Below are 24261 nucleotides of genomic sequence, written 5' to 3' on the forward strand. Positions count from 1 at the left end.
AGGTCCCTTCCAACCCAAACCATTCAATGATTATATGATTCCTTTGCAGTCCACAGCCCTGAAGCTGCAGGGAAATTTATACAAATCAACCCGAACTGTAATGAGGAGACTCGTGACTTTATCCTAAATGATCGAATTGAATCAGGCTTTGGCAACAGCCAGAGATTGGCCGGGAGAAAGAGCCTCTTACAGGCTGCTTGATGAATTCAGGCGCTCAGGGAAGTTCTCCCCCAAAACCCCCAGAGGGAGCGGGGGCCGCCTGGATCTGCGTGAGGCCGGTGGGGTTCCTGAGGGCGGAGGCAGGAGGTTGTTTGAGGAGGGGGAAGGCCTATCACAGGTGCACACTGAGCCTATTTGTGCAGCGTATTTGCGGCCGTCTGTGCAGCGTAGTCCCCATCTATCGCGTCTGTGTCGCGACGCGGGGCTCGTCCCCGCCCGCCCCCTCAGTTCCCCTGAGCGGGAACTACATCTCCCATGGCGGCGCGGGGCGGAGGGCGCCGCCGCCATGTTGGGCCGGGCGGCCCCGCCTGCGCAGGGCGGCGGCGGCGGCGGCGGCCATGGGAGCGGGGCGGGCGGCGCTGGCGCTGTGGGCGATGGCGGCCGCCCTGTGCCGGCCGGGACCCGCCTGGGCGGCAGGTGAGCGGCGTGAGTGGGCACCGGGCATGGGCGACGGGCGGGCGGCACCTCCGGGCTGGACCCCGGGCCGAAAGGGATGCCCGACCCACTGCGCCTCCTCCCCAATCCCCCCCCCCCGCAATCTCCCTTATTCTGGATCGAATCCTTTGGCTTTTCTTCCCTGCGTGTTTTAGATGCCAAGTGGAGAGCGATAACTGGCCAAATTAAGAGAGCTGTGGAAGCCTATGAGCCGTGTGTAAAGGAGAATTGCAGCTGCCACCAAAGGTGAGAGACCGGTTTGCTTTTGATGCGCAGGGCTCTGGACGTAGCAGACTAGCGAGGGAGTATCTGAGCTTTGAGAGGTGTCTTCTGCAGCTTATGGAACCACCTGCAAGCCGGTCCTCGTTATCCTCTACAACTCAGCATACACTGTGTTGGCATTTCATATACGACCACGCAATAAACCGTACATATTTGTCTTAACAATCCACTTCTGCCTTCTCCCACATGTTGCTAACAAATCTTTCTCACGGGGCTTTTCAAAAGTTGAAGAAATCAAGTGTGTGCAAAATATTCTAAGTAGCTCGATTAGCAGAGGTTGTTACAGCGCACAGATTGATGTGCTGCGATGGTGTGCTGTACTTTTTAGCTCTTTCTATGGAGTTTAGGTCACTGCTTGTGATTATTGGAGGATACTTATCTACGTGACTCTCACATGACCAAAGTGTGATCCAAGAGGAGCTCGTTCAAGAACATGCAAACCCTGTTTGGTCATCACTGTCATATGGGCAGAGATTGTAGGACTGAGGGGTTTTGATAACTTTAAGCAGCATTTTTGTTTAAAGGAGGAAAGGGAATTTAAGAAAGAGCCACCGTATTCTTCTGCCTTTAGGATTAGGGTTTCAGAAGCCCAGATACCCAACTTCAAGCCTCCTATTTAAAGGTATCAGATGTGCTCACTGATTTTGGGGGTGAGATTGAGTGCTATCTTGGCTTTTAAAGTCAGATGAGTAATACTGAGCAACTGTTTGTACACTGTGTTTGGAGTTTTTGATCTTCATTGCTCTTGAAATATTGATGAAGGAAAGTCTCTTCTAGTCTTCCAGTCTCTCTAGCCCTCCAGTCTTTTCCCTAGGTTCCAATTCATTCACAGCCTAAAGACATCTCCTAATCTTTAAACATACACTCCACCCTCCCCTGCCCACCTTTGGGCAAAACACCTTCCCAAGTGGTTTCAACCTCCAAATCTGCTTCTGAGCATGATAGTCAATAGTAACATGAAGTTAGGATTACTGTGGGTCTTGAAACATAGTTTTCACTAAAGCAGTAATTCATTTAGGGCTTGTTCAGGAGCACTGCTAGTGATAGGTATTACAGAGGAATCCAGGAAGATAATACAGCTCTGGGACACTTAAGAAACTAAACTCACTTTGATAGCTAATTTAATAGCTGATTTGGAGAGGTGTGTAAATATGCAGCAGAATGCTGAAAACCAGTACTTTTACCCATGTAGCATATTTTACTTACGTCCAGTCTTCTGTCTCTCAGTGGCCAAGGAAAGTCCAAACTTGTTCATTGCTACCTTTTGGTTGTCACTTTTAGGTTACATTGACACGGATGTGCCGTGACACTGCAACTCTCTTCCTGTTCTCAAGCTCATTCCATTTGCATCCCTGCCACACTGCTCATGCTGTGGTCAGACCATCTGCACAATGGCAGTTCCTGATGTGGTTTTGCTGTTCTTTACCCAGTTATGGAGTAACTGAATTCTGGAGGTCAGAGGGGACCCCTTGAGATCATCAAGTCCAACCCCACTGCTCAGGCAAGGTTGCCAAGACTGTGCCCAGTCAGGTTTTGAATATCTCAGTATCAATATCTCAAAGAACCTCCACAGCCTCTTTGGGCAACCTGTACGAATGTTTGACCACCTTCACAATGGGATCACCCTGACAGTGTTGTCTTAAACTGAAACATTGATGCATTGTCTACAGAAAAGCAGGGAGGATGTATCCATGGCTGTTACAATCTGACAGCGTTCATTACACGCTCCAAGCAGTTAGACCTGAGGACCTTTAGACCCAATTTATATAAATTGCATCCTCCTTCTGTGTTTTCTTACATTCATTAGGTTTTGTTTCCATCCTGTGTTGCTGGAGCTCACTGGTGATGTGCAAAATATGTGCTGCATAGGGCTGTCCTCCTGGGCCAGCTTTCACTGCACCCTGTGTTACTGGGTGATGGTGTTTCTTGCAACTAGACTGTTACCTTCTTTTTTTAATGTCTACGTAGCATGACATTGTTTGAGGATTTTGGTCTTGGTGTGGCCTTATCATTTGTGGAAGGCCAGAGCACGAGGTTTGCAGCTCAAAGGTGAAATGAGCTGAAGGCTTTTACCCAAAACTTGCCAGGGTATGTCAGATCCTTCTGTGGGAGAGTAACTAGAGTTCACCTGTGCTGGGCTTCCTGTTCAGGCAAACAGCACATAAGTAGTCAAAGTGTGAAGCTTGGGCCCTTGAGTATCTAAGGAACTTCCAAGTGACGTAAATTAAATTCTGTTATGCCACAGGTAGCAAAGCTCCTGGAAGCTACATGGAGCTTGTTCTAGCTAGAAGTCTGTTCTGCATACCCCAATAATTTAATGCACAGCATCCTCCCTGTAGCACGTAATAATGGCTGATGGTTTTGTTTCAGTGTCTGGAAGCAGGACCTGGCTCCTTTTCGAGGTGGCATTTCTAAGGAGACAATGTCAGATGTGGTGAGCCGGAAGCTCGGGACGCACTACCAGATCATTAAAAACAAACTGTACCGTGAGCAGGACTGCATGTTCCCTGCAAGGTAAGAGCTGTGCAGAAGGTCTCATCTCTCTGGCTGGGGCAGAGGAGTATTTCCAACTCTCCCAAGCTGACAGTCATTGAGCACAATGGTATTTCAGAGGTCTGAATTCCTCATCAGAGCAGGGTCCTAGAAAATAACCTATAATTTAAATTAATATAAATAACCTTAAATGTAGCAGTAGGAAAGTGTCACTGTTGCACTTCAGTGTACAAAGGGTTGGTTGGCTGTGGGATCCCAGAGAAAGCTGCAGATCAGGCCAAGTGTAACAGGATGGGTTGCCTCGTTGGTGTCGATACTGCACTGGGACTTAGAGGCTGCTGTAGGCAGTTCCCAGCCTGCATCGTGGAATGGCTTAGGCTCATCTTCTTTTCTGCTCCTGTGCAGAGAGAAAGGCCCTGCAAGAGACTGCAGGATTCTGCCACCTTCTTACAGTTCTTTGCCACGTGTCATTTCTCCACAGATGCAGTGGAGTTGAGCACTTCATCCTGGGGATCATCAACCGCCTCCCTGACATGGAAATGGTGATCAATGTGCGAGACTACCCCCAGGCTCCCAAGTGGATGAAACCCATTATCCCAGTCTTCTCCTTCAGTAAGGTGCTCACACCTTTAAAAGCTGAGCATTTCTGAGACATGCATGTCCTCCTTTCTCTTGGGAATGTGTTTTTGAAGATGGTTCCCCACAGGTTTTCTGTGTGTGTGAAAATTGCTTGCTCTTTTTTGCCCTTTGTTTCCTTTCACTTCTAGTTTTCTGGCAAACAAACTTGGCAGATCAATTCAATAGATCAGTGTTTCCCCTCACTAGCTCCTCTCCAGGTCAGAAAGAGTACCTCTGCTGCACTGGAATGATGCACAGCTGGATGGGATTTGTGCCAGCATTGCTGTCATTTGCTACAATACTTGTGTTAAAATCATAGCCATAGTTTATAAGCATTATTAAGGATTTTTGATCATGTCTGCTCTCATACAGGCAATCTCATTTAATGTGACTATTTTAGTCCTCTGCTTTGGTACCACAGATAAGTGTTTCTTACTTTCTTTTCTGTAATATTGCCATCTCCTGGGAACCCTTTTCGTTTATATTCCCCCAAGCCTCTTCTTCCTGTGCATGGACAAACCCTCCCATGGCCTTTGTCATGTGCACTAACCTCCTAACTACCTTGGCAGCCTTAGACTCTCTACAGTGTCTCCAGGTGGCAGATAGATGGATAATTGTGTAGGAAGTTTATTACTAGTGCAAGGAAGTTGCCTGTAGTCTGGTTTCATGGAAGAGTTTAGTCTTACTTAAGTGCTGGTCTTCCCTCTGATAATATATGGGGATTTAAGCAACCAAACAGGAGCGAGGAACTGAAATTCTTACATGACCTGGATATTTGTTACAGTGAACTGTTAAGTGATCTCTAGGAAGGCTGGAATGAAGTGTTGGAAACCTAAATGTCAAAAGTGTCTATAAGAGCCTTGATCTCTGAGGAGATAATGATGCCTCTTGACTTACCATCAGTAGGAAAACATTTGTAGCTACACAAAGTCTTTGGAAAGGTGAGTGGAGCTCAGGTGATTCTGTAACCCCAGCAACACTCTGGTAACTGCAGAGCTCTCGTGGCTGCTTGTGGAAGTGGAACAGGGAGAAAGCCAGCGGAGCTCCCAGAAGGAACCTTTGTTACTGGTGGGCTCAGTCAGTAAACCCAAGTAGATATTGCTCTCATTCTTGCATTATTCTGCTTTTTCTTAAGACATCTGAATACAATGATATCATGTATCCTGCCTGGACATTTTGGGAAGGAGGACCAGCTGTTTGGCCAATTTACCCAACAGGTTTAGGGCGCTGGGACCTCATGAGAGAGGACCTTAGAAGGTATGTTTTGGAAATGGTTACATGTGGGGGGATGTTTCACAGAAGACAAACTCGCAGTAAAAGCCACCTAGCACTGGGCAGCATCGAGCCAGTGTTGACATCTAAGACCACAGGTCTGTTGGCCTGTGATCTGCCCTGCTGCCTCACATTAACTACCTACAGCCTAACTGCTCTATGAGAATTCTCCATGGAAACCTTGGATGATGTAACTGGAAGCTATAATTAGCTGCTCTGTTTGCAACCCTTTAGTAAGGAATGCAGAGGACAAACTCTGCACATCCCTCATGCTGTCAGGGCCAGATTACTATCGGGTGTGGTGAGAGAGGGTTTGTCAATAAAGCAGCAGTTATCTTTTGCCTGCAGAAATTTCCCCTGACATACAGGAATATTTTCCTTTCTTTTCAACTACTTCTCTAGGAGTTGTGGGTTTTTCACTGCAGGGGTGATCCAGGATGCTTGTATAAGCTTCTGGAAGGGTAAAAGAAAGCCTTCTTTAGATCTGCTTTTACTCGAGTGTTATTGTGCAGTCGAGAAACCTGGAATCATTCCCAAAAATCAAGAGTCACTACTGGGCTGAGAGTAAGACAGAAAACGTTTCTGACTGGGAGTCTTCCTTTTGGTAGGATCTTTGGCCATTAGCAGAGTTAGGGGCTGTTTCCCATGGAGAGTGACAAACTAAGGGTGCAACAGTGAGTGAACATAGAAACACAATAAGAAAAAACACTTCAGTATAAATCACTTGCCATCAGAATGCAAGGATGAATACGTCACTCTTCAAAGTCTGAAGATCTATGGGACTAATCATGTCTGAAGCTTAATGTGATGTGATATAATGGAGGTCCAAAGCATTTGCTCATCTCTGTGTTTTCAGTTGTGTTATAAGGAGATGCAAAGCTTGACCTGTGCAGATAAATCAGTTTGGGGATCAGGACCTACATGTCCCGCCAGGTGCAGCAGAAAAGTATGGCAGACAGTTCCCCTGAGGCAGGCAGGTGACTGCAGTGACAGAAATAAAACATGTGAACAGCTATTTTGAAGGACTTGCTTAGGTTTGGAATGAAAGTGATTTGGAAAAACAATGAACTCCTGTGTTTTAAGTGTGACACACTAGGTGGGCTTTTTGTTTGTTGATCGGTAGTTTTGGTTTTTAATGGGAAATGACAGATTGGGAGCTCTCTAGTCATTTTTCACTATCTGTATTCAGTGAAACACAGTAAAATAAAGTGTAATAAAACACAGTACAAAAAGTGGATTAAAATCTTAGGTAAATTTTAATACCCTTCAGGGTTTGGTGAGGGGGGTTGTGTGTAATTCATTGTTTTGACTGAAAGGTGTTCTGAAAAGTAGCCTATATCATGTTGCCTTAAACACAATATTCACAGGAAAACATGTTTCATTGGACCTGGCTGAGAGGTTTTTTTCTGCTATAATGAAGAAAGTGATTTCCATCAAAAATGAAGAATAGAAAAAGACCTCGTGCTGTGAAAGCTGATGAGAGTGCTCTTTCATGGTTATATTAAATCATTTATTGCCGTGTATAAAAAATGTTTTCAGATCTGCAGAGAAATGGCCATGGAAGAAAAAAATCTCTAAAGGATATTTCCGAGGATCCAGGTGAGTGTATTTTCCTGCAACAGATGACTCTACCAATATAGGCTGTGACAGCTCTCTGTATGCAGAAATTTCTGTCTCCAAGACCTAATCCCTAATTAAGTGTAACTCAGACTGTGTTTTTCAGAAGTAAGGAAAGTGAGACATATTGTACAGCAGGATTACGCCATTAGTGATTCTCCGTAAGAATTGCCATTTGCAACTAGTTTATTATAATCACCTAATATCGGGAACAGAAGTTGTGATGGATTTGCTACATTATTTCTTAATGAGTAAAACTATCACCCCAGGAACCCGCTTGTTTTGTTCTCTGAAGAGAACTGCAGGTGCTTGATACAAATTTAAAGGCTTGATATTGATGTTCATGCTTCCTGCCAGTGTGAATACTTTGTTTGCTCTGCAAGTGCTGGACAGCGAATGAAAAGTTTTCTGGCCTTAAGTTACCTGACTGGTGGGGGATAAGAGTAGATTACTTTTGCCCTCCCTCCAGTGACAGTTTGAAAGTGTTAAACCCCATACTTTGTTTCTTCGCCATCCCCAATAGGGAAGGATTTGATACCTTGCCAGGTAGGCTCAGGAGATGATGAGGAGAGTGTCTCAGGGATGTCATAACCTTGTTTGTCAGCAGTGTTTTGAAGTCGTGTCAGAGGGGTCAGTGCTGAAGATGCTGAGCATCCCTTAGCTCTCTCTGGCTAAGTTAAAGCATTTGGCACCCATCAGATTAAAGCCTGAAGGAAGCAGCATCTCTGCTGCTTTGTCCTGGGAATTGTTTAAATAATACTATTAAATATTTAGTAAGTGAAATAAAGAAATATATACCCGTAACTCATTCTCTTCTGCTGTTATACCCTTGGACAGAAATACACTGTACAGTAGGCACTTAATGATATTTGGGGGGCTCATGGGAAGGTCAGCCTCATAAAGAAGCAGGGCCTTGAGCCCTGTAGTTTGTTAGCTGTGTTGAGTCATGTGGATTGGCAATTACTGATGGCATTTCTTTTTCAGAACGAGTCCTGAGAGAGATCCCCTCATCCTGCTGTCCCGAGAAAACCCTGAACTTGTTGACGCTGAATACACTAAAAACCAGGCTTGGAAATCTGAAAAGGTGTGTGGGTGTTGTCTGTCTTCTGAGTGTGAAGACCAGGAGGGGTCGTATTGCAAGATGGCTTTGATGATTCAGAAACATCTTGTTGGAGAGCTGTGGGTGATCCTCTAGAGCGGGGGAGGCTTGTAGTTCCCTTGATGGCTGCACCTCTCTGACAGATGAAAGGAAGGAGTCTCCAGAGCCTGGCAGGCCAAACACTTTTCTTCCTTCTACGCTTTTTGTTCAAGGAAACCAGCACACATAAGAAAATGAATCTCTGCCAATCCCCTCCTCTCCCACAACAACAAAATTGGCCAACTCATCCCCTTCTATCTCTGAGCTGCCTCTGTGGTGTCGTCAGTCTTTTTAAACCTTTTTCTGTCTTCTCCATTTCTTGATTCTGTTGTGGATAACTTTCTGATAACTGTTGCTGATAACTTTTTAGTTTCATACTTAGCCTACAGTCCAGCTCTCTCCAGACAGTCTTGGCTAATCCGGTTACACTTGGCTTCACACAGTCCATTGTCCCAAGCTGTTTTCCACTCTGTAGCTGCCAACAAAACATTATCATTTAATGTGTTTGTGCTGGCATTCGCATACAGGCAATGTGTAATTTACTGAACTTTTTTTTTTCTTGTTTGAAGGGCTGGGAATTCTTTATAATCCTTCTAAAAGCCCACCAGAGAAGGTTTTCTCAGAAGTGGGAATGGAGGGTTTTGACACGTCACCTTTGTTTCTAACTGAGAAGGAAAACAAATGAAATCACCATTGGAAGCTTACTGATTTTGTTTTAATTCTCTTTATTTCAAGGACACCTTAGGAAGGCCTCCTGCAAAGGAAATTCCGCTGGTTGATCACTGCAAATACAAGTAAGAGTTTTTTGATTAGTCCAGCTCTTTAAGGGCTGTTGGGTTATTTCTTTCCTTGCATGGTGTAGGGTCTCATTTTATTTCAGGGTCTAATTCCAGCAACCAGCTCCATGCAGATACAAAAGCTTGTGAACAGATACAAGACAGTTGAAAATTCGTGAGCTTAGCATGGCCTCTTTCAGTGTCAACTTTCTTCCATCAGGTCAGGAGAAATAAAGTGTTTTGAGAAAGTAAAGGTCTAAGGTCAATAACAAACATATAGATATTTTTTTTTCCTAGTTGAAAAGGCTTTCTATCAATTTTTCTTAATATGCCTGTACCAAGTGATGTATTCAAAATTATTTCTCAGTGCTACAGTGACAGCATTACTGTCTTCAAAGACGTAAGGAACTATGGAATTATGTCTTCATATGCATACTGGGGCTAGTGCTGCCACTGCATGTATATAATAAGAGAGAGAACCTAAAATCTGATTGAGCAGATACAGTATTGATTCATACTTTGTATGGTGTTTGTGAGAATATGGTTTTGATTTACAAAGGTTTTTATTCTTTAACTACTTTAGTGAGGGGTTTTTGGTGTAATGTCCTTGCAGGTTTCTATGTAAAATATAAACCCTTAGTGTGTATGCACTTGTGTGTCTGATGTTTTGCTTTTTCTTTTGCTAGTTGTGATTCTGCCAGCTAGAATCTGCTGATACAAGAGCTCAGTCACTTGGCTGGATCTGTGTTTTTGTGCAAATGTGATTGACTTGTCTCATTTTGTATTTCACTATACCGTTGCCCAGATTTCTCCCTTCTGTTACACATGCACTGCCCAACTCTGATGCTCCTCAGGCTGAGACATTCTCACACTCTTTTGTTGTAGACCAGAGTCTGGTAGGGTCAGCATGAACTTCTGTCTGCTTCCTTCAGTGTAGGTGCCATAGCAGGCTGGCTGAGAGCAGCACTCAGGGGCTTGGCCGAGGTCACAGGTTCCCGTCACAGGAGCTGTGTCTGGAATTGGACAGAGGCATTTCCACCCTTCCAGACCACTGCTCTTGTTATATATCTACATGTATTTGTCGAGTTCCTAGTACTACAAGCTCCTTGTCCCTGCCTGGAGCTCCTAGGTAATACAAAGGATGCAGAGTAATTTCAGATTTACTGCTTGTCATTTACTGCCGAACTGAGTTTAGCTGTAATTCCCATCTTGCCCAAAATATATATAATATATAATCTCCATCTCACCCAAAATAGCTTCATTAAAGGAAGAGCTCTCTTCCCCCAGCCCAAAATGTTTGACTTCAAAGATTAGTTATATGCACTGAGCAGTTTTACCCGTAGGAAAAACAGCTTTCTATATAATTGGAGAAATGTGGGTTTGAAAAAGAAAACAAGTAAGCAAACAAACATCCCTCTGAGATACAGTTTGCTGAGAGAAATACCCCTCTGCCACAGTCAAGCCCACTTTACTAACTTGGCAGAAAATACTGAAAACAAAATTGTGGATTCTTTATTATCTGCAAAGTCCATCTGTTGTGTGCTAGCCTATTTAACCTCCTAGGGTTGCATTCCCAAGTTAATATGGAACAATTACACTCAGATTAAAGCAGAATCCCAGAGGAAAAAATAACCTGAGATAGATGTGGCAAAGCAGAACAATGAACAGAAAAGCTCACTGCAAGGCAAGAGAGAATTGGGAAAAATTTCCTTGTGGTAACAGAGTCTCTGGAGCGTAGAGCCATGGGATCAGCATCCACCTTGTGACCTTCTGTGCCTTGTTGGCAGCTCTCCATGAGGCCTCCTTCGGTTTGTTGCAGGCAGCTGCCTTTATCAGAGGTGAAGCCTCACTCCTTGATTTTCTCCCTCAGTTTTGACAGACAGCAGAAACTCACACAGCACATCCTTCATTTCAGCTCACCTTTCCTGTGAGGAGCTTCAAATAAATGCCTTCCCTTTGCTTCAGCAACCAGTGTGAGGGAGGCGCCCCAGCTGCTGCCTGTGAGGGAAGGTTCACTGCTACTCACAGACCGCTGTCTTTGTGCATTTCCTCACAAAATTCCAGGTGTAATCAGGTCCCTCTCTTTGCTTGTCTTTTTAAAGGTACCTGTTCAACTTCCGGGGAGTGGCGGCCAGTTTCCGCTTGAAACACCTTTTCTTGTGTGGTTCACTCGTCTTTCACGTTGGGGAAGAGTGGTTGGAGTTCTTCTATCCCCAGCTGAAGCCTTGGGTCCACTACATCCCGGTGCGACCAGACCTCTCTGACGTCAGGTGTGACAGATCAGAGGGCATTTCCTGCCACAGGAAGGCGTTTGGAACGGTGGTTCTGTTTGTGGTACGCTAAGAAGTGCCTCCACCCCGAGGCGTCAGGCAGCCTGCTCTTGGAGGTCACGCTCTTATCTCTTCATCACTGCCCCCAGAGAATCCTTTGCTCATGTTACTTGGGGGGTGCAGTTTCACGGGAGTGTGTAAGTCTGTCACTCTCACTGAAATCAGCAGCCACGCAGGTGGGCCCTGCAGCAGAGGTGAGGGGGAAGAGGAACTTATCAGTGGGCCAAAAATAAGTTAGCTCCCAAATTTCAGCATGCTGTCCAGAACTGATGTCGAACAGTCAAGCAGGGCAAGTCTCTTCTCTGAGGTGAGAAGAGAAGAGAACCTCTACAACCCTCACTCAGTTGTAGAGTCTTAACCTCATCCTCTCCAACAGTTAAGCTACAGGACAATGTTCTCCACAGAGCCAGTTGTTTCATAGCTTTTTCTTTGTCTTCGTTTTAGAGAGCTGTTGCAGTTTGTAAAGGAAAATGATGCCGTAGCACAAGAAATTTCAGAGAGGTAAGTTGTATGTCCTTCCTGGCTATCAGGCAGTCTTCTTCCAAAGCGTTTTCTTACACAGCTTTTGAAGGGGTTGCCTATCAAAGACAACGTTAGTGTTAGTAGGGTGCAGCATAACTGATCCTCTGCAATAACAGCAGGAGGGCTGGAGCACTTGTAACAAGCAGGTGGAACCAAAGAACAAAATTCCATGCTTAGGGTCTTTGGTTCAGATGTGACCCGTGTCAGGAATCTCATGAAAAGCTGTCAGAAGTTGGGAGCTTTTGCCTCAGTATGAGGTGAGCTGACTCCTTGGAGCTGTGTCTGCACTGTAAGCATTATCTACCCAGGCTGGCAGGGACTGGCTTCTGAAGCAGCATGAATCAGCGCTGCTCAGGCTGCATCTGATAAGTGAAATCTGATATTTATTATCCCAGACAACAAATACCATCTTGAGGATAACAAAAGCACTGCAACCGTCAGAGCTGTGAGCGAGAATGAAAATCATGGAATTAAAATAGACGGTACAGAGCAGTTCATGTTGTTTCTCATTTGAAACACAGAAGAGTGAAAGTTGATATACATCCAAACCAAAACCAATGACTCTTGTAGGAACTGGAAAACAGTCCTGACTGTGCCTTGTGTGTCTCTAGGGGACGCCAGTTCATCACAGAGCACTTGCAGATGGAGGACGTCTCTTGCTACTGGGAGCATCTGCTGTCTGAATATTCCCAGGCCTTGACTTACAAAGTGAAAAGGAGGAAGAACTACAGCCAGATCACTCCTGAATGGCTGAAAACAGAACTATAGAGACTTCTCTGTTTTTCTCTTCAGCTCAAACTGATTGCTGTGGAAATCTGAAGATCAGTTTTAACTTCTTTCTTGCCCTCTCGGACTTCTCTTTTACACTAGAACTACAGAGAAGAGCGGTAGGATGACTCTGACATTGCTCCCAGGCAGTGGGACCTGGTTATACTGTCACCATAAGCATGTTAAGTAGAATGTTGGGTTATGGCTTTTGGATGGGGTGGTCAGTCATGGCTGGAGGAGGGGTAGGAGGGGTTGTTAGCATTTAGGACTTAGTTACTACCTGTCTTAGAATGAGCCTAAATCTCATTCAGTCGATGAGAAGCCTCGCTGCTCTTTTACTGCACTTTTTACCAAGTCCTCTGACAGAAGCAGGTACTGGGATTTGCAGGTAACCTTTTTGGATAGTTTAGACCTTACGTGTATGTTGGGTTTTAGAGGTTGATGGTAAGGCTTTGCCATGCCACTGAAAGGACAAATGATCCTTGCAGAGTTAAACTATGTACCTTATAGGGGAGCAGCAGGTGATGGTGATGTGGCCCCAGCACTCAGGATGATTAGCAGACAGTGACGTGGTTGGCAGCTGAGATAGGGATGGTTGGTGCTCTGACAGCTGAGCTGGGTGCCTGGAGGGCCCTGCAGAACTGAACCTCTGTTAATTAGCTCTCACCCGCTGGCTGGCCAGACATCCTGGGACCCTTAGGAACCCAGAGAAAGTACTGGCAGAGGTAGATTCAGTGCTTCTTTCTTCCAGAAGTTCAGAGTCTGCTCTGATCCCCTTCTGTAATTTTTCTAGGCTTATATTGGGCTTTTTTTTTTAACTTTGTTTGTTTGTTTGTTTGTTTTTTGAGGTTGGTAACACATGTGCTCACTTCCATACTCATTTTTCTTCCCCACAGCTGTTCCACTGCTTTTCTCATCTCCTTCAGCCTGGTTGAGGGAATGTATTCAGTCACACAGTGGCAGCTACTCCTCACACTGCTCAGTTTGAGTTCAGTCACAGGTTGCTTGTGCTCCCTGTGTTTGTGCCCACAACAGGCTGCTCAGCCCAGAGGGAGTGAAATGCTCTGTGTGCCCTGAGGGGAGAGGCCTGGCAGGGAGCAGCATCTTCTCTGGCACTCAGACAGGAGAACACGGGCTCTGTGGGGTGGCAGGAGGGACACAGCCTCCCCGGGGAGCACCCTTGATTGTAAAGCGGCCTCAAGGCTGAGGGAGCAGCACAGTATAATGGAGAAGAGGGATAGCAACAGCTCAGTCTCCTCTGCAGTCAGGATCAGGGAGGAAGGAAAATACATGGAACGATAACAGTGAGTGGACCTGTGCACATGTACGCTCACAACACTGCCAAGCCCTGGTACAGGGACATAACTTCCTGGACCTATTGGCCAAGTGCCTGTTGCTGCAGCAGCATCTTGGTTACAGGACCAATGCCTGGATTAACCCAGCCCGCTAAGAAAACAGATTGGGCCATTAAAATAGCCTGGTTTCTGAGGAAAAGAACTGTGAGAGTGGAAAGGGTTTTTCTGGTTTTCTATTTTTAGTCAACAGAGAGACAGCACTCGGGGAAACTGAAACAGCTCTGTATGATATTTTTAAACCATTTGTAATGAAGCGCGTTTTGGAATAAAACGAATGAAAACGAAGTTTTGTTGGATGCTCTGGAGAGCCCCTATCTGTACCCCCAGAGACAGTGAAGCGTGTCTCCGTCCTTCCTCTGTCACATTTAGGGCACCTCTGCCTCCAGCCTCGGCTTGCGGTGGCTGGAAACTTCCCCTTGGCCACCCGCAGGTCCGAGCCGGGGACTTTTGCCAAACTAGCTCTGACCCTCGGCTGTACCTGCGGGGAAGCCGGGAGCCTCCCCCCGCGGGTTCTTCCAGAGGGGCGGCGTGGCTCTGTGCTGTTCCCAAACGGGAGGAGCCGAGCCCAGCCGGGCCGAGCCCAGCCGGGCCGAGCCCAGCCGAGCCGCCTCGGCCCGTGCCGTTCCCCGCCGGGGCGCAGGGGGCGCTGCCGCTGCCGCGCGGTGCCGGCGGTGCGGCCATGGCGGAGGGTCCGGGCGCTCAGCCCGGCTTCGGCCGCCCCGTCCCGCCGCCGCAGACCGGCTGGGAGCGGCTCCGCGAGCTCTGGCAGCGGGAGTGAGCGCCGGGATGGGGCGGGATGGGCTGGGCCGGGCCGGGCCGGGGCCGCGGCGCTCCCGCCGTGCCTCCCGCCCCATCCCGGCCCTTCCCTTGCAGCGAGCTGCAGCAGTTCCCGGAGGAGACGGTGAACCTCTTCAAGGCGGCGTTCACGGCGGGCCTGGTGGGCTGGCTGTACGGCGGGCTGCCCGCCTTCGTCAGCGCCCGCAAGGCCTTCATCGAGCGCAGCCACGGGGAGCTGTTCCAGAACCGCGCCGATGCCGTGGTACGGCCCCGGGGGAGCCGCGGGGGGAGCGCTGGGCATCGCCCGCCGCTCCGGGACCGCGGGGAGCCGCGGCCCTGGAGGGCCCCGGGTGTGGAGGTTGCCCTTGGAGCCCGCGGCTCGCGGTGACACCACAGCCCGCTGGAGGCCGTGTGGCCTCGTGTTTGTAGGACGCGTGTGTGTGTGTGTGTGTGTGTGTGTCCGATTTTGGTACTTTGCGGCAAAAACAGCGAGGTGTTTGCTGTGTCTGAGTGTGTGCAGCCTGCCTGATCAGCTGCTGTAAGTTAGGTCTTCCCCGATACCCAAATTCTGCACAGTTAACTTAGAAGAAAGTGTCCTTAAGTTACAGAAAGAGTTGATAACAAAGTTTCCTGTTCTGTTAAATGACTGATTAGTATGTCTTGAAGGACCTTTTTGCTTAATTTTAGTGTGCTGGCAAGAGACTTCACAGCCCTTTTGTCTTAATAATGGGAGTCATTTTAAGACCATGTAAAATTCTTTTACAACAGCACAACAAAGAACATGTGTGACATTTTATAGGTGTGATGTATCTGGATTTTAAAAGTGTTGGTTACCTGGATCAAGAGGGAGAAAACCCCTTTAAAAATCTGCCTGGTGTAAAATCTGATTTTTCATCACTCTCAATTAGCGTTTGCCCCTGACATAGCAGCCTGTAAAGTAACAGTGCCTGGCTTCCCTCTGCACCTGAGCTAAGGTCTTACACCACAACTGAGAATTTATTTACTTTTGCGGTATTAACTGCAACATTTTTAATTTTCGTGAAGCTTCTGTTTATCACATCTTTAAAAAACCCTCTCATTTTCAAACTTTTAAGCGCCAGCATTAAACTGCAGAGCTTGGAGGGTCTGTTAACATTTAATGCAGGTGGTTGTTATTTACTTACTATTGTTTATCGATGGTTATTAATTATTAATACTCTCTGAGCTCATAATAATGAACTAGTTTCTAGTTTTTTGTGTAACCTGTCCTCTCTCTGACCTTAGCAATCTGCACATCGTGCTGGCCTCCGCAGTTTCATCCGCTACGGCTGGCGCTGGAGCTGGAGAGTCGCAACTTTCGCGACAATATTCAAGTAAGTGTTTCCCGGTGGCAGTGGGAGGAGAGCTGGCTTTGTGCTCCTGCATCAGGAGGCAGCACTCACAGCTCTGGTGACTGGTTGAGGCTCCAAGTGTTGTGCTAACGTGAGTCTGATTGATCAGGCGTGAACATGAAGAGGGTTTAACCTTTTAGAATGATCCCAGAATTCAGATAGTCTCATGAACCAACCCAAACCCTAAAAGCCCTGTTCTTGCATCTAATCCGTGCTGTTGCTGGCTGGAATACTGTTCTTCCCTTCCTTGACAGCTTCTTTCTGCTTTTGTTTCACCTCTTTTTCTGTGTTTTTCTCTGGGAGAGTGTGATAGTGTGTTGGCAGTTTCTGGAAGAGCTTTCTATCCCACATTAATTTTTCTCCTTGTTGCTATTCCTGGTTACTTCTAGTTTGTATACACCAATGTTACTCACAATCTCTGTCATCACTCCTAGTTTGCGTGCACTAACGCTACTCACAATTCTTTGTTTTTGTCCTCAAACTCTTGCAGATGGTTGTCATGCTCTTAAGCAGTCGCTGAACATCAGACCTTCCAGTTCTATGTACCTTTTCAGGCCTTCAAATTTTCCCTGCACACACAAAACCCATGCAGAGAGAGTGTTCCACTTCCCCGAGTTTCTCCCTTGGATGTTTCAGTGCGTTTCTGACAACAGAGCATCAAATTAAGAATGCTCTTCCAAGTAGAGCCCTTTTAAACTAGGAATATCTCTTTCCCTGACGTTCAAAATGGTAAATTTGTGTGTGGTCCTAAGCCTGCTTTGTCTCTATATGCAAGTATGTTCTGTCCCCTTCTGCTTTTGAGACACCAGCAGTGTTGACTGTCGTTATTTGATATTTTTGTCTCCCTAATTTTTTATTCCTTTCTGAATTTCTTCCTCGATCTTTTCTTTTTGTTTGGTATCTGGTTTTAGGTTTAGTTAGCCTACAGTTTGCCTTCTCTCCAGGAGCTTTTGGTTTCTGTGGATTTTCCTGGATTTCTTTGGATTTGACACGTAACCTCCACGTCCTCCACCAGGTGTCTCCCCTGCAGTCAGATCAGCCCCCTTTTCACCACCACCCCTTTGGAAAAGGCTCTGAAAGGAGCTGCTCGACGTTAATTGTTTCTGTAGAGCCCCAGTTGAAGGTTTTGTCCTGCAGTCGTGCAAATTTTAAGTTTCACAGTTAAAACCCAAGAAAATCAGGCGAGGTCTTACTGACACACGGGTCAGCTCCTGCGGGTAAAGGTCCTACACCAGGACTGGCTGACTGACAGGGCTTTGTCATTGCTTGGTTTCTTTTATCCTTGACTGTATTATGTTTTCCAGTGAGGCACTGGAACAGTGAGGCTGTGGATGTCCCATCCCTGGAGGTGTTCAGGGCACCTGGTCTATTGGAAGGTGTCCCTGCCCATGGCAGGGGGAATGGAACTAAATGATCTCTAGGGTCCCTTCCAACCCAAACCATTCTATGGTTCTGTACAATGGAAAAAAATCTTTGATAAAAAAAAAAAAAAAGAAATAATATCCCAGATCCAGGCTGGGAACTCTGGTATTCCCTGGCCTGTGTCTGTGCAGCTGCTTCAGTAAAGTCACAGAAGTCACGGGCGCTGGTGGCTGGCGCAAGTGTGCTCTGAATGGACAGGCAGCCAGGAGGTTGGAGGCAACCTGAGGGTTGGCTTAATGAAATCCAGCTTTATTTCAGGCTGCATTTTGCTGCCTCTCTTTTTCCGTGTGCAGCTGCTGACTTCTTCTGTGCCTTTCCTTTGCAGCATGGTGAGCACCGGGCTGTCTGTGTACCGTGATAAAACCACCGTCAGTAATTTTGCTGCAGCAGGAGGTAAGAGAGCTGTAACCTTGTGTGCTTTCCTCCTTGTGAGCAAGGGTCTTAGCAGAAAGGAGTAAGCAGGTATCCACATTTCTTGGGTTTGAGTGGATCTCTGCCTTCTGTGCTCCTGGGTTTTGCTTCTTGTTCCACTGCCTTCCCATTGTTACTCTGCTCCATTGTTTACCTGCTGTGTGACTTCATTTTTAACAGAGATACTGATGCACTGCTGAGACTAATTTGTGGTTATTAGTTCATCTTCAGAATACTTGCTGGAGTATTTTGGGTGAAAAATGCTCGTGTGAGGTAAAGGTAACACTTGGTGCATACTGTGCTCTCATCACCACCTATTTATTAGGGAAAGCGTTTTTTATTTCCACTCTTGATAGCAGTTCAGTGCCCTGTTTATGAGCTGCCCTTTTCATGCTAAGTTTTGCATGCCTGCTTTTGCCAACAGGGCTCTGGGTAAGTGATCTGCTTGTTCAGTTTTACAGGTTTTATTGCCTTTACAGTTGGATATGTGTTCTACTAATCTTTTCTGCCTTACATGGCAGCTACTATTATTAGCTGCTGTTGAACAGAAAAAAGGGGGGAGGGATCATGCTCCAGCCTAGAGAGAGCTTAGTTTTACTTTCATAGATACTTCTTAGCATTTCTTGGGCAGACTTTCTGAAGCAGGAGGAGCTTTGTAAATGTTTCAGTGCGGAGCTCAGGGTGACTGTGTGGTGAGGGTCCCTCCCAGTGGCCATGGCACTTGGTTTCTGCTCTGTTAAAAGTAGATGTCAGCTCATGGAGAAGAGAAATGCAGCAAAGCAGCTCCCTACGTGATGGCTGGGGAGGGGAGGCTTCTGGTTTCAGTGGGTTTGTTCTTTTTTTAGGCTTCACAGGAGCCCTTTTCAGAATGCACTTGGGCCTGCAGGGACTGGCAGGCGGCCTCGTGTTCGGAACAGCGTTTGGGTGAGTTGTGGCTGCTGCTGCTGGGTGATGGAGACTTAAACCTGCTCTTTAAGAGTGTTTGTGGCTCCACATACCAAGCCTTGAATCATAGGTAGGGCTACTGAAGCTTCCCTTCCTCTCTTGCCTTGAGGGATTTTCTGTGTCTCCCTTGGGACCTCATGATGGTCACTTTTCTTCCAACCTTTAAACTGTTGGGCTTTTTTCTTCTTTGTTTCTTGATTTGTGTTTTGCTGCTTTCTCAGTAGTAAGAACTCAGTGCTCTCAGTAGAGCATCTCACTTGCTGTTATTTGTTTATTAGAGGAGACACTAACTGTTGTTAAATAGTTAACAGTAGTTGTGTGGATGGGTTACAGACATGTCTCATGTCCCCCTTCCTTGGCATGGTCACTGATGAGCCCAATGCTTGCGTGTAGAACCACTGGATATCTGTTTTAAGGAACTCTGTAGTCTGTGGGTAAAGGCAGGAGTGCAAGATGTAGCTTCTGGGCTCCCTTCTCAGCTTCATCAGCAACTGCTCCTGTAGCAGCTCTGAATCCAGACAAGGGGAGTCAGATGTCATGATGACACCTTTTGAAGAGGACTTTACCCAGGGACTGCGAGGTAAAGAGTCTGTGTAAAAATAACTTTTTTACAAAATGTGCTCCATCAAAGCCAAAATATGGAGCAGCAGCCATTGGGAAACACTGAGGGAGAAGCTGCGTGGCCGGGCTGCACAACCCAAGGCTGTAAGGCAGCACTTCTTCATGTACATCTTGCAGTCATGAGTCTCCTAAAGCTCCCTGGGGCATGGAGGAAATCTGTGGTTCTCTCTCAGGGGCTCTGTCCATCAGGACAATGATCTTTAACTGAGGAGAAGTCTGACTGTTCAAGCAGAGCTGGGATTTCTTCTCGAAGTGCCGATTTGTAAATATGCTCAGAAAGGAATCTGGGGACCCGCCTGAACAAGAGAATGAGCTTTATATGTGCTACTTGTCTCTGTCAGGATGGTGTCAGCTGTGGCCATGCCTGGAAGCAGCCTAGGGAGCTTTACCAATGAAAACACAGGTACCTCCAGAGCTGGATGGAAGGGTGTCACTGTCTGAATTATGGGTGCAGTGCTCTACAGGAGTTGTTTGGGCACCTTAAATTCTTCCACCCCTTTGCCCTGTCAATGAGTAAATTCAAAATATGTTATCACAGGGGCTCTGGTGAGTCACAGCTGAAGAGAGGCTGTGCTTGGTGGGTCACACTGGAGTAGGAGTAGCTTAGTCTGTGGTGCAGCGTGAGTCTTGGGGAATGCAATGCTCCCCTGATGTGATGTCTGGCTCCCCTGTGCTCCTTTTGTCGATGCCAGTGAGTTGTTGCTGTTGTGTGTCTCCTGGGTGACTTGTGACTTCTCTGCTTCCTCCTGTAGGATCCCTGCAGGAGGCCTGGTAATAGCATTGCATGGCTTGGCTGGCGAGACCTTGCAGGAGAAGAGGACTCGCGAGCGCAGGGAGCTGTATGAGCAGAAGCTGGCAGAGTGGTAAGGAGCAGCTCCAAGGGTGGTTCAAACATTTAAAGGCTCCACAACGCTCCTCGGTTCTCCTGCTCTTGGTTGTCAGCGTGTTTCACATACCAGTCTGAGAACTTCTTTCCATCCCTGTTAAAGAGAGGAAAGAGGGATAGCTGGAGGCTTTGGAGGAAAAAAGACCATGACACTGGTTGTGTGACTTACTCACCGACAGTGTCAGTTCTAGAATAAACTTTTCAGGAGCTGGAATTCTGCAGTCATGCCTTTGTCAGGAGGATACAGGCATAAAATTGCTTTGCACTCTCTCTTCTCTCCTTAGGCAATCCAGGCTCAATGTGACTGAAGTCTTGGGCCAAACGGAAAACAACGCCCAGGGAGGGCTGAAGATGGACTGAGCAAGAGACTTTAGGAGCTACTGAGTCTTCCCCAGATCTCTGTTGTAAGAAGCTATTGTAAGACCCCAGTCCCAAAGCCACAACCTTAACTGGGATTATTACTTTTAAAAAATATACAAGACTCCAAAAGTTTCGCCCAATGAACTTTTGCAGAGTTAATACCTCGAGATAGTGTAAAGAGAAGAAGCCACACACTTTTCCTTGAGAGGTGCTTTTACTGATAGTTTAGGGGAGAAAATAAGGGAACTTGGCAAGTGTTTAAGCCCTTTTAAACTTTTGCCAAGATCTTTATTTCCTCCCTTATTAAAAGGATCTCCTGAGAAAATGTGTGCTGCATTCTCTCTTTAGGCTGTCTCAAGGTATTAAGAAGTGAAGACTCTGAAAAATTTGGTTAGGCAAGCTCTTTGGACTCCTGTATATTTTTTAAAAGCAATACTCCCAGTTAAGCTCGTGGCTTCGGGGCTGGGGTCTTACAGATACAAAGCATTTTGATTCTGCTCATGAAAGTCTTCAGTCAAGGGATGGTGGAACTCTTCTGTGAACACACTCAAGGTGGAAAAGCCTTTTGCTGAGAACATTGCTCATGGATGCACATCACTGCACGGGAGCTCAGAAGGGCCAAGCCTGTTCCACCTGAGAAGGTGGAAATGCGACTTTGCACACTGGGAAGTGTCATCTGGGTTTGGCAGGGAGTGAGGGCAGCTCCAGAGCCTCGTCTAAGGACCCATTTCACTGCTCAAAGTGTCCAAACCACCAGCAATGTAGAAATATTCAAGGTAAAGGGGCCTGTGAATAGTTTATGTGCTAAAGGTACCCCGATTCCAAAAGTTAACCGTGCTCTGGTGCAAGCTGTCTTCAGGCAGCACCTGAAGAACTTACTGACTGTGGTTTCTTCAGGCCTTGGTTCCTACAGTACTTGGGGTATTTTTCAGTCAATGTTGAGGAAGGGTGGAGGAGCTGGGAATGATATGGAAATCCCCTGAAAAAGGCAAGTTTTGGGTTCCTCAATATAAGTCTGAGCGGGCCACAGGAAAGATGACTTATTTCTGGTGGTGATGGTGGAAAACTTGGCACTGTGGACAGTTTTAACAATAAAAAGGCCTCTAATTTCATTTGAAAGTTGGAAATTGGGGGATGACCTCTTGGGGAAATGTGGTTCAAGACACTCAATAAAGCCATATAGCAGTGGTGATTGTGTCCATAAGCTCTTTATGTCAGTACAGTATGTACTTCATGTTAGTACAGAGAAGTATAGAGAAGCATCCTTGAGTGATATCCCATGAGAAGAGCTCTAGCTGAGATCCCACCAGTGAGCAATAGAGTCTGGTGGCAGTATCAGATGTTCCCTCTATCCAGTAATAAAGGCAATAGCCAGGAGAGTGCCAGGTCTGTCTGTTATTTTGATCCAGAGATCAGCTGTTAGTTGTTATCTGTGGGTAGGGCTGTAGTTAATGTAAAATGGTCTCTACTCAGGAGGGCCATCACTGTTCCCTCAAAGCAGAACGCCAGGATTCTGGTTCCCTTTTTTTGTTGGAGATTTTTCTGCTACTGAAGGGAATTACATCCAGGCAGGGGGTTTGGGTCTACTTCCCACAGGAAAAGAGTAGTCAAGTCTGTTCTGGTTGAATGCTTTTACAGATAATTAGTGTTGATTGAAATATGAACAGTCGATCCCGGAGAGCTTATTCCACCCACCCAAAGCAGATTTTTGGCACTGTTTGCTTTCAAGAAGGTGTTGTGTTTTCTGACTTCTGAAATGAGCATTTAATTTTTTAAACATCCCAGTGTTGTTCATTTTTCCATTGAAGAAATACCTCTGTTTCAGGGTTGTCATCAACGAGCTCTGGTCTTTTCTATGTGTAAGTGAAGGATCTGAATAAGCAGAGGTGTGGATATGTCTCTCCCTCTTCCTGTTTTAGCCTCTGCATACACTGGTGACAGTAGTGTTGTTGTCCTTTGCCCCCTCAAAAAAGGAAATAGCAGGCCTTTCTGAATCACCTTTTTGCCATTGTGCTTACACAGTGATGTCTTATCTTTTTCTCTTTTCTCTTTTTTTTTCTTTTTTTTGCTGTTACATCCCCACCCAATATCCCTCACTCTTATCTGTGCAGCAGCTCTGGTGACATTAGCTGTGTCATTGCTGTCTCTGTTCCTATTTGGTGGTATTTGATGTGATGTCTAAAGAATACTAATTTTCCTGTGCCTGACCATTGATGCAGGGACGTTCTCCTGTGGGAGGGCAGGCAGAGCCAAGGTGTAGCAGTTGTGTGGATTTTCTCCAAGGGAGGAAGGGAGGGCTGCTACATGTCCTTATGCTGCACCTCAGCATGGGGAGGCAGAGACTTCCAGCTGCACTCAGGATTAGCAGCCATTTGTTTCTCAGTTTCCTTTAGTTTCCTGAATTTAGTTCCTTGCACTTCTTCATTTCTTACCCTCAAAGTCACTGTCTGAATGGGGAGTGAGGAGTTGGTTCAGAGCTTATTTTTTAAATACACATGTAAGGGATGTAAGGGATTCTCAGCCCCACTCCCTCCACCCCCAGGAAGAGCACAGCACTGAAGTTATGGTCCCTCCACTTTCAGAGTAGGTGACACAAGTGACAGGGGTACGGTGAGAACCTCTTACCCCTGGATTTTACTTTTGCAGAGAACCTCCTGCTTGGAGGGAGAAGGACAGCCTGTAGCTGCACTGCTCAGTTAATCCCTGGCAAACTGACAGACGTGAGGTCACGAGCTGGGGACCTGAGTGCCATTTTGTCACTGCTGCCAGCACACCAAACAGAGCTGTGGCTTGGTGCCAGCTGTACCCGGTACAGCTTTGTCAACCCCTGCATCACCTGCCTTGATGCTACACAGTGTGTTTTTAGCAGCTGTGAAACAGGGACAGAGGCTCACGTGAAGAACTGAAAGGCTCTACCACTTCTCAGCACATGGACAGACATCTCTTGTTACTGAGGAAAGGAAACTGAGTTTACAATTAATTTTTTAATTCGTTAAAAAAAATGTTATGTACAAAAACCCCATGATAAACAGAGCAGCTCACCTGCTACAATGACCCAGATATTAAGCTGAGAAGGTCTCACAGAAACCATTTGTGTGCAATTCACTGAATACAGCATAAGGCAATAGAAAACAGGACTCAGGGTATTAGTGCTTAAGGAAAAACAAACCAAACAACCTGCCCATCAGGACTGTAAAAATAACCTGGTGGTGGACACGTTTGTCACTGAAACTTGGTTTCCTTTAGGAGTTACCAAAAGTGTCACTGGAGTCTGTGGTGATGTAGAAAGGTTTGGCACAGTGCAAAAGACAAACCTTTCTCCAGGAGGCTGCGCAATCATCAGTCAGGAGCAGAAGTGGAGAATGGGATAGTCAGAGGGAAAACGTGCTGGTACAACCTGTCAGAGCTGTGGTGTGGCTGGCAGGGTGGAATTGCATTGTGATTCGAGGGAAGGATGGTGCTGGAAATGAGCAGAGGTGGAAGTGAATGCCAAAAGAGGTGGTCAGCCTGCAAGAAGCTGGTAGTTTGTGCTGGAAGGAACAAGAATAGGCTGAAAGAAGAGGAAACTTGGAAAGTGTGAGACACCATTGCCCATACACCAAGTCCTGCAGTAGGGTCAGGCTGCCTCTTGGAAACACTCTGAT

General features: G+C 46.4%; 2 protein-coding genes across 2 annotated transcripts; both read left to right on the top strand.

The window, feature by feature from the left end:
* The first annotated feature begins 558 nt into the window (after positions 1–558).
* Positions 559–14110, top strand: POGLUT1 (protein O-glucosyltransferase 1). The gene is made up of 11 exons (XM_017830754.1): positions 559–636; positions 810–900; positions 3307–3450; positions 3911–4046; positions 5183–5304; positions 6859–6918; positions 7921–8020; positions 8810–8868; positions 10953–11120; positions 11625–11681; positions 12314–14110. The coding sequence occupies exons 1-11, from the start codon at positions 594–596 to the stop codon at positions 12468–12470; spliced, it is 1137 nt and encodes a 378-aa protein (XP_017686243.1). The 5' UTR covers positions 559–593; the 3' UTR covers positions 12471–14110.
* A 381-nt stretch (positions 14111–14491) lies between these two features.
* Positions 14492–21809, top strand: TIMMDC1 (translocase of inner mitochondrial membrane domain containing 1). The gene is made up of 7 exons (XM_017830757.1): positions 14492–14599; positions 14699–14864; positions 15866–15954; positions 17720–17787; positions 18651–18729; positions 20124–20234; positions 20542–21809. Exons 1-7 carry the CDS (start codon positions 14505–14507, stop codon positions 20615–20617), a joined length of 684 nt encoding a protein of 227 aa, XP_017686246.1. The 5' UTR covers positions 14492–14504; the 3' UTR covers positions 20618–21809.
* Positions 21810–24261: the final 2452 nt, after the last annotated feature.

This window comes from Lepidothrix coronata, unplaced genomic scaffold (genome assembly GCF_001604755.1).
Source record: "Lepidothrix coronata isolate B3197 unplaced genomic scaffold, Lepidothrix_coronata-1.0 Scaffold183, whole genome shotgun sequence".
NCBI lineage: Eukaryota > Metazoa > Chordata > Aves > Passeriformes > Pipridae > Lepidothrix > Lepidothrix coronata.

Coding starts and splice junctions, on each gene's coding strand:
- POGLUT1 (XM_017830754.1), top strand. CDS start 594: ATGGCGGCCGCCCTGTGCCGGCCGGGACCCGCCTGGGCGGCAG. Junction 901..3,306: donor AATTGCAGCTGCCACCAAAG/GTGAGAGACCGG, acceptor GTTTTGTTTCAG/TGTCTGGAAGCAGGACCTGG. Junction 8,869..10,952: donor GTTGATCACTGCAAATACAA/GTAAGAGTTTTT, acceptor GTCTTTTTAAAG/GTACCTGTTCAACTTCCGGG.
- TIMMDC1 (XM_017830757.1), top strand. CDS start 14,505: ATGGCGGAGGGTCCGGGCGCTCAGCCCGGCTTCGGCCGCCCCGTCCCG. Junction 14,600..14,698: donor CGCGAGCTCTGGCAGCGGGA/GTGAGCGCCGGG, acceptor CTTCCCTTGCAG/CGAGCTGCAGCAGTTCCCGG. Junction 20,235..20,541: donor GAGCAGAAGCTGGCAGAGTG/GTAAGGAGCAGC, acceptor TTCTCTCCTTAG/GCAATCCAGGCTCAATGTGA.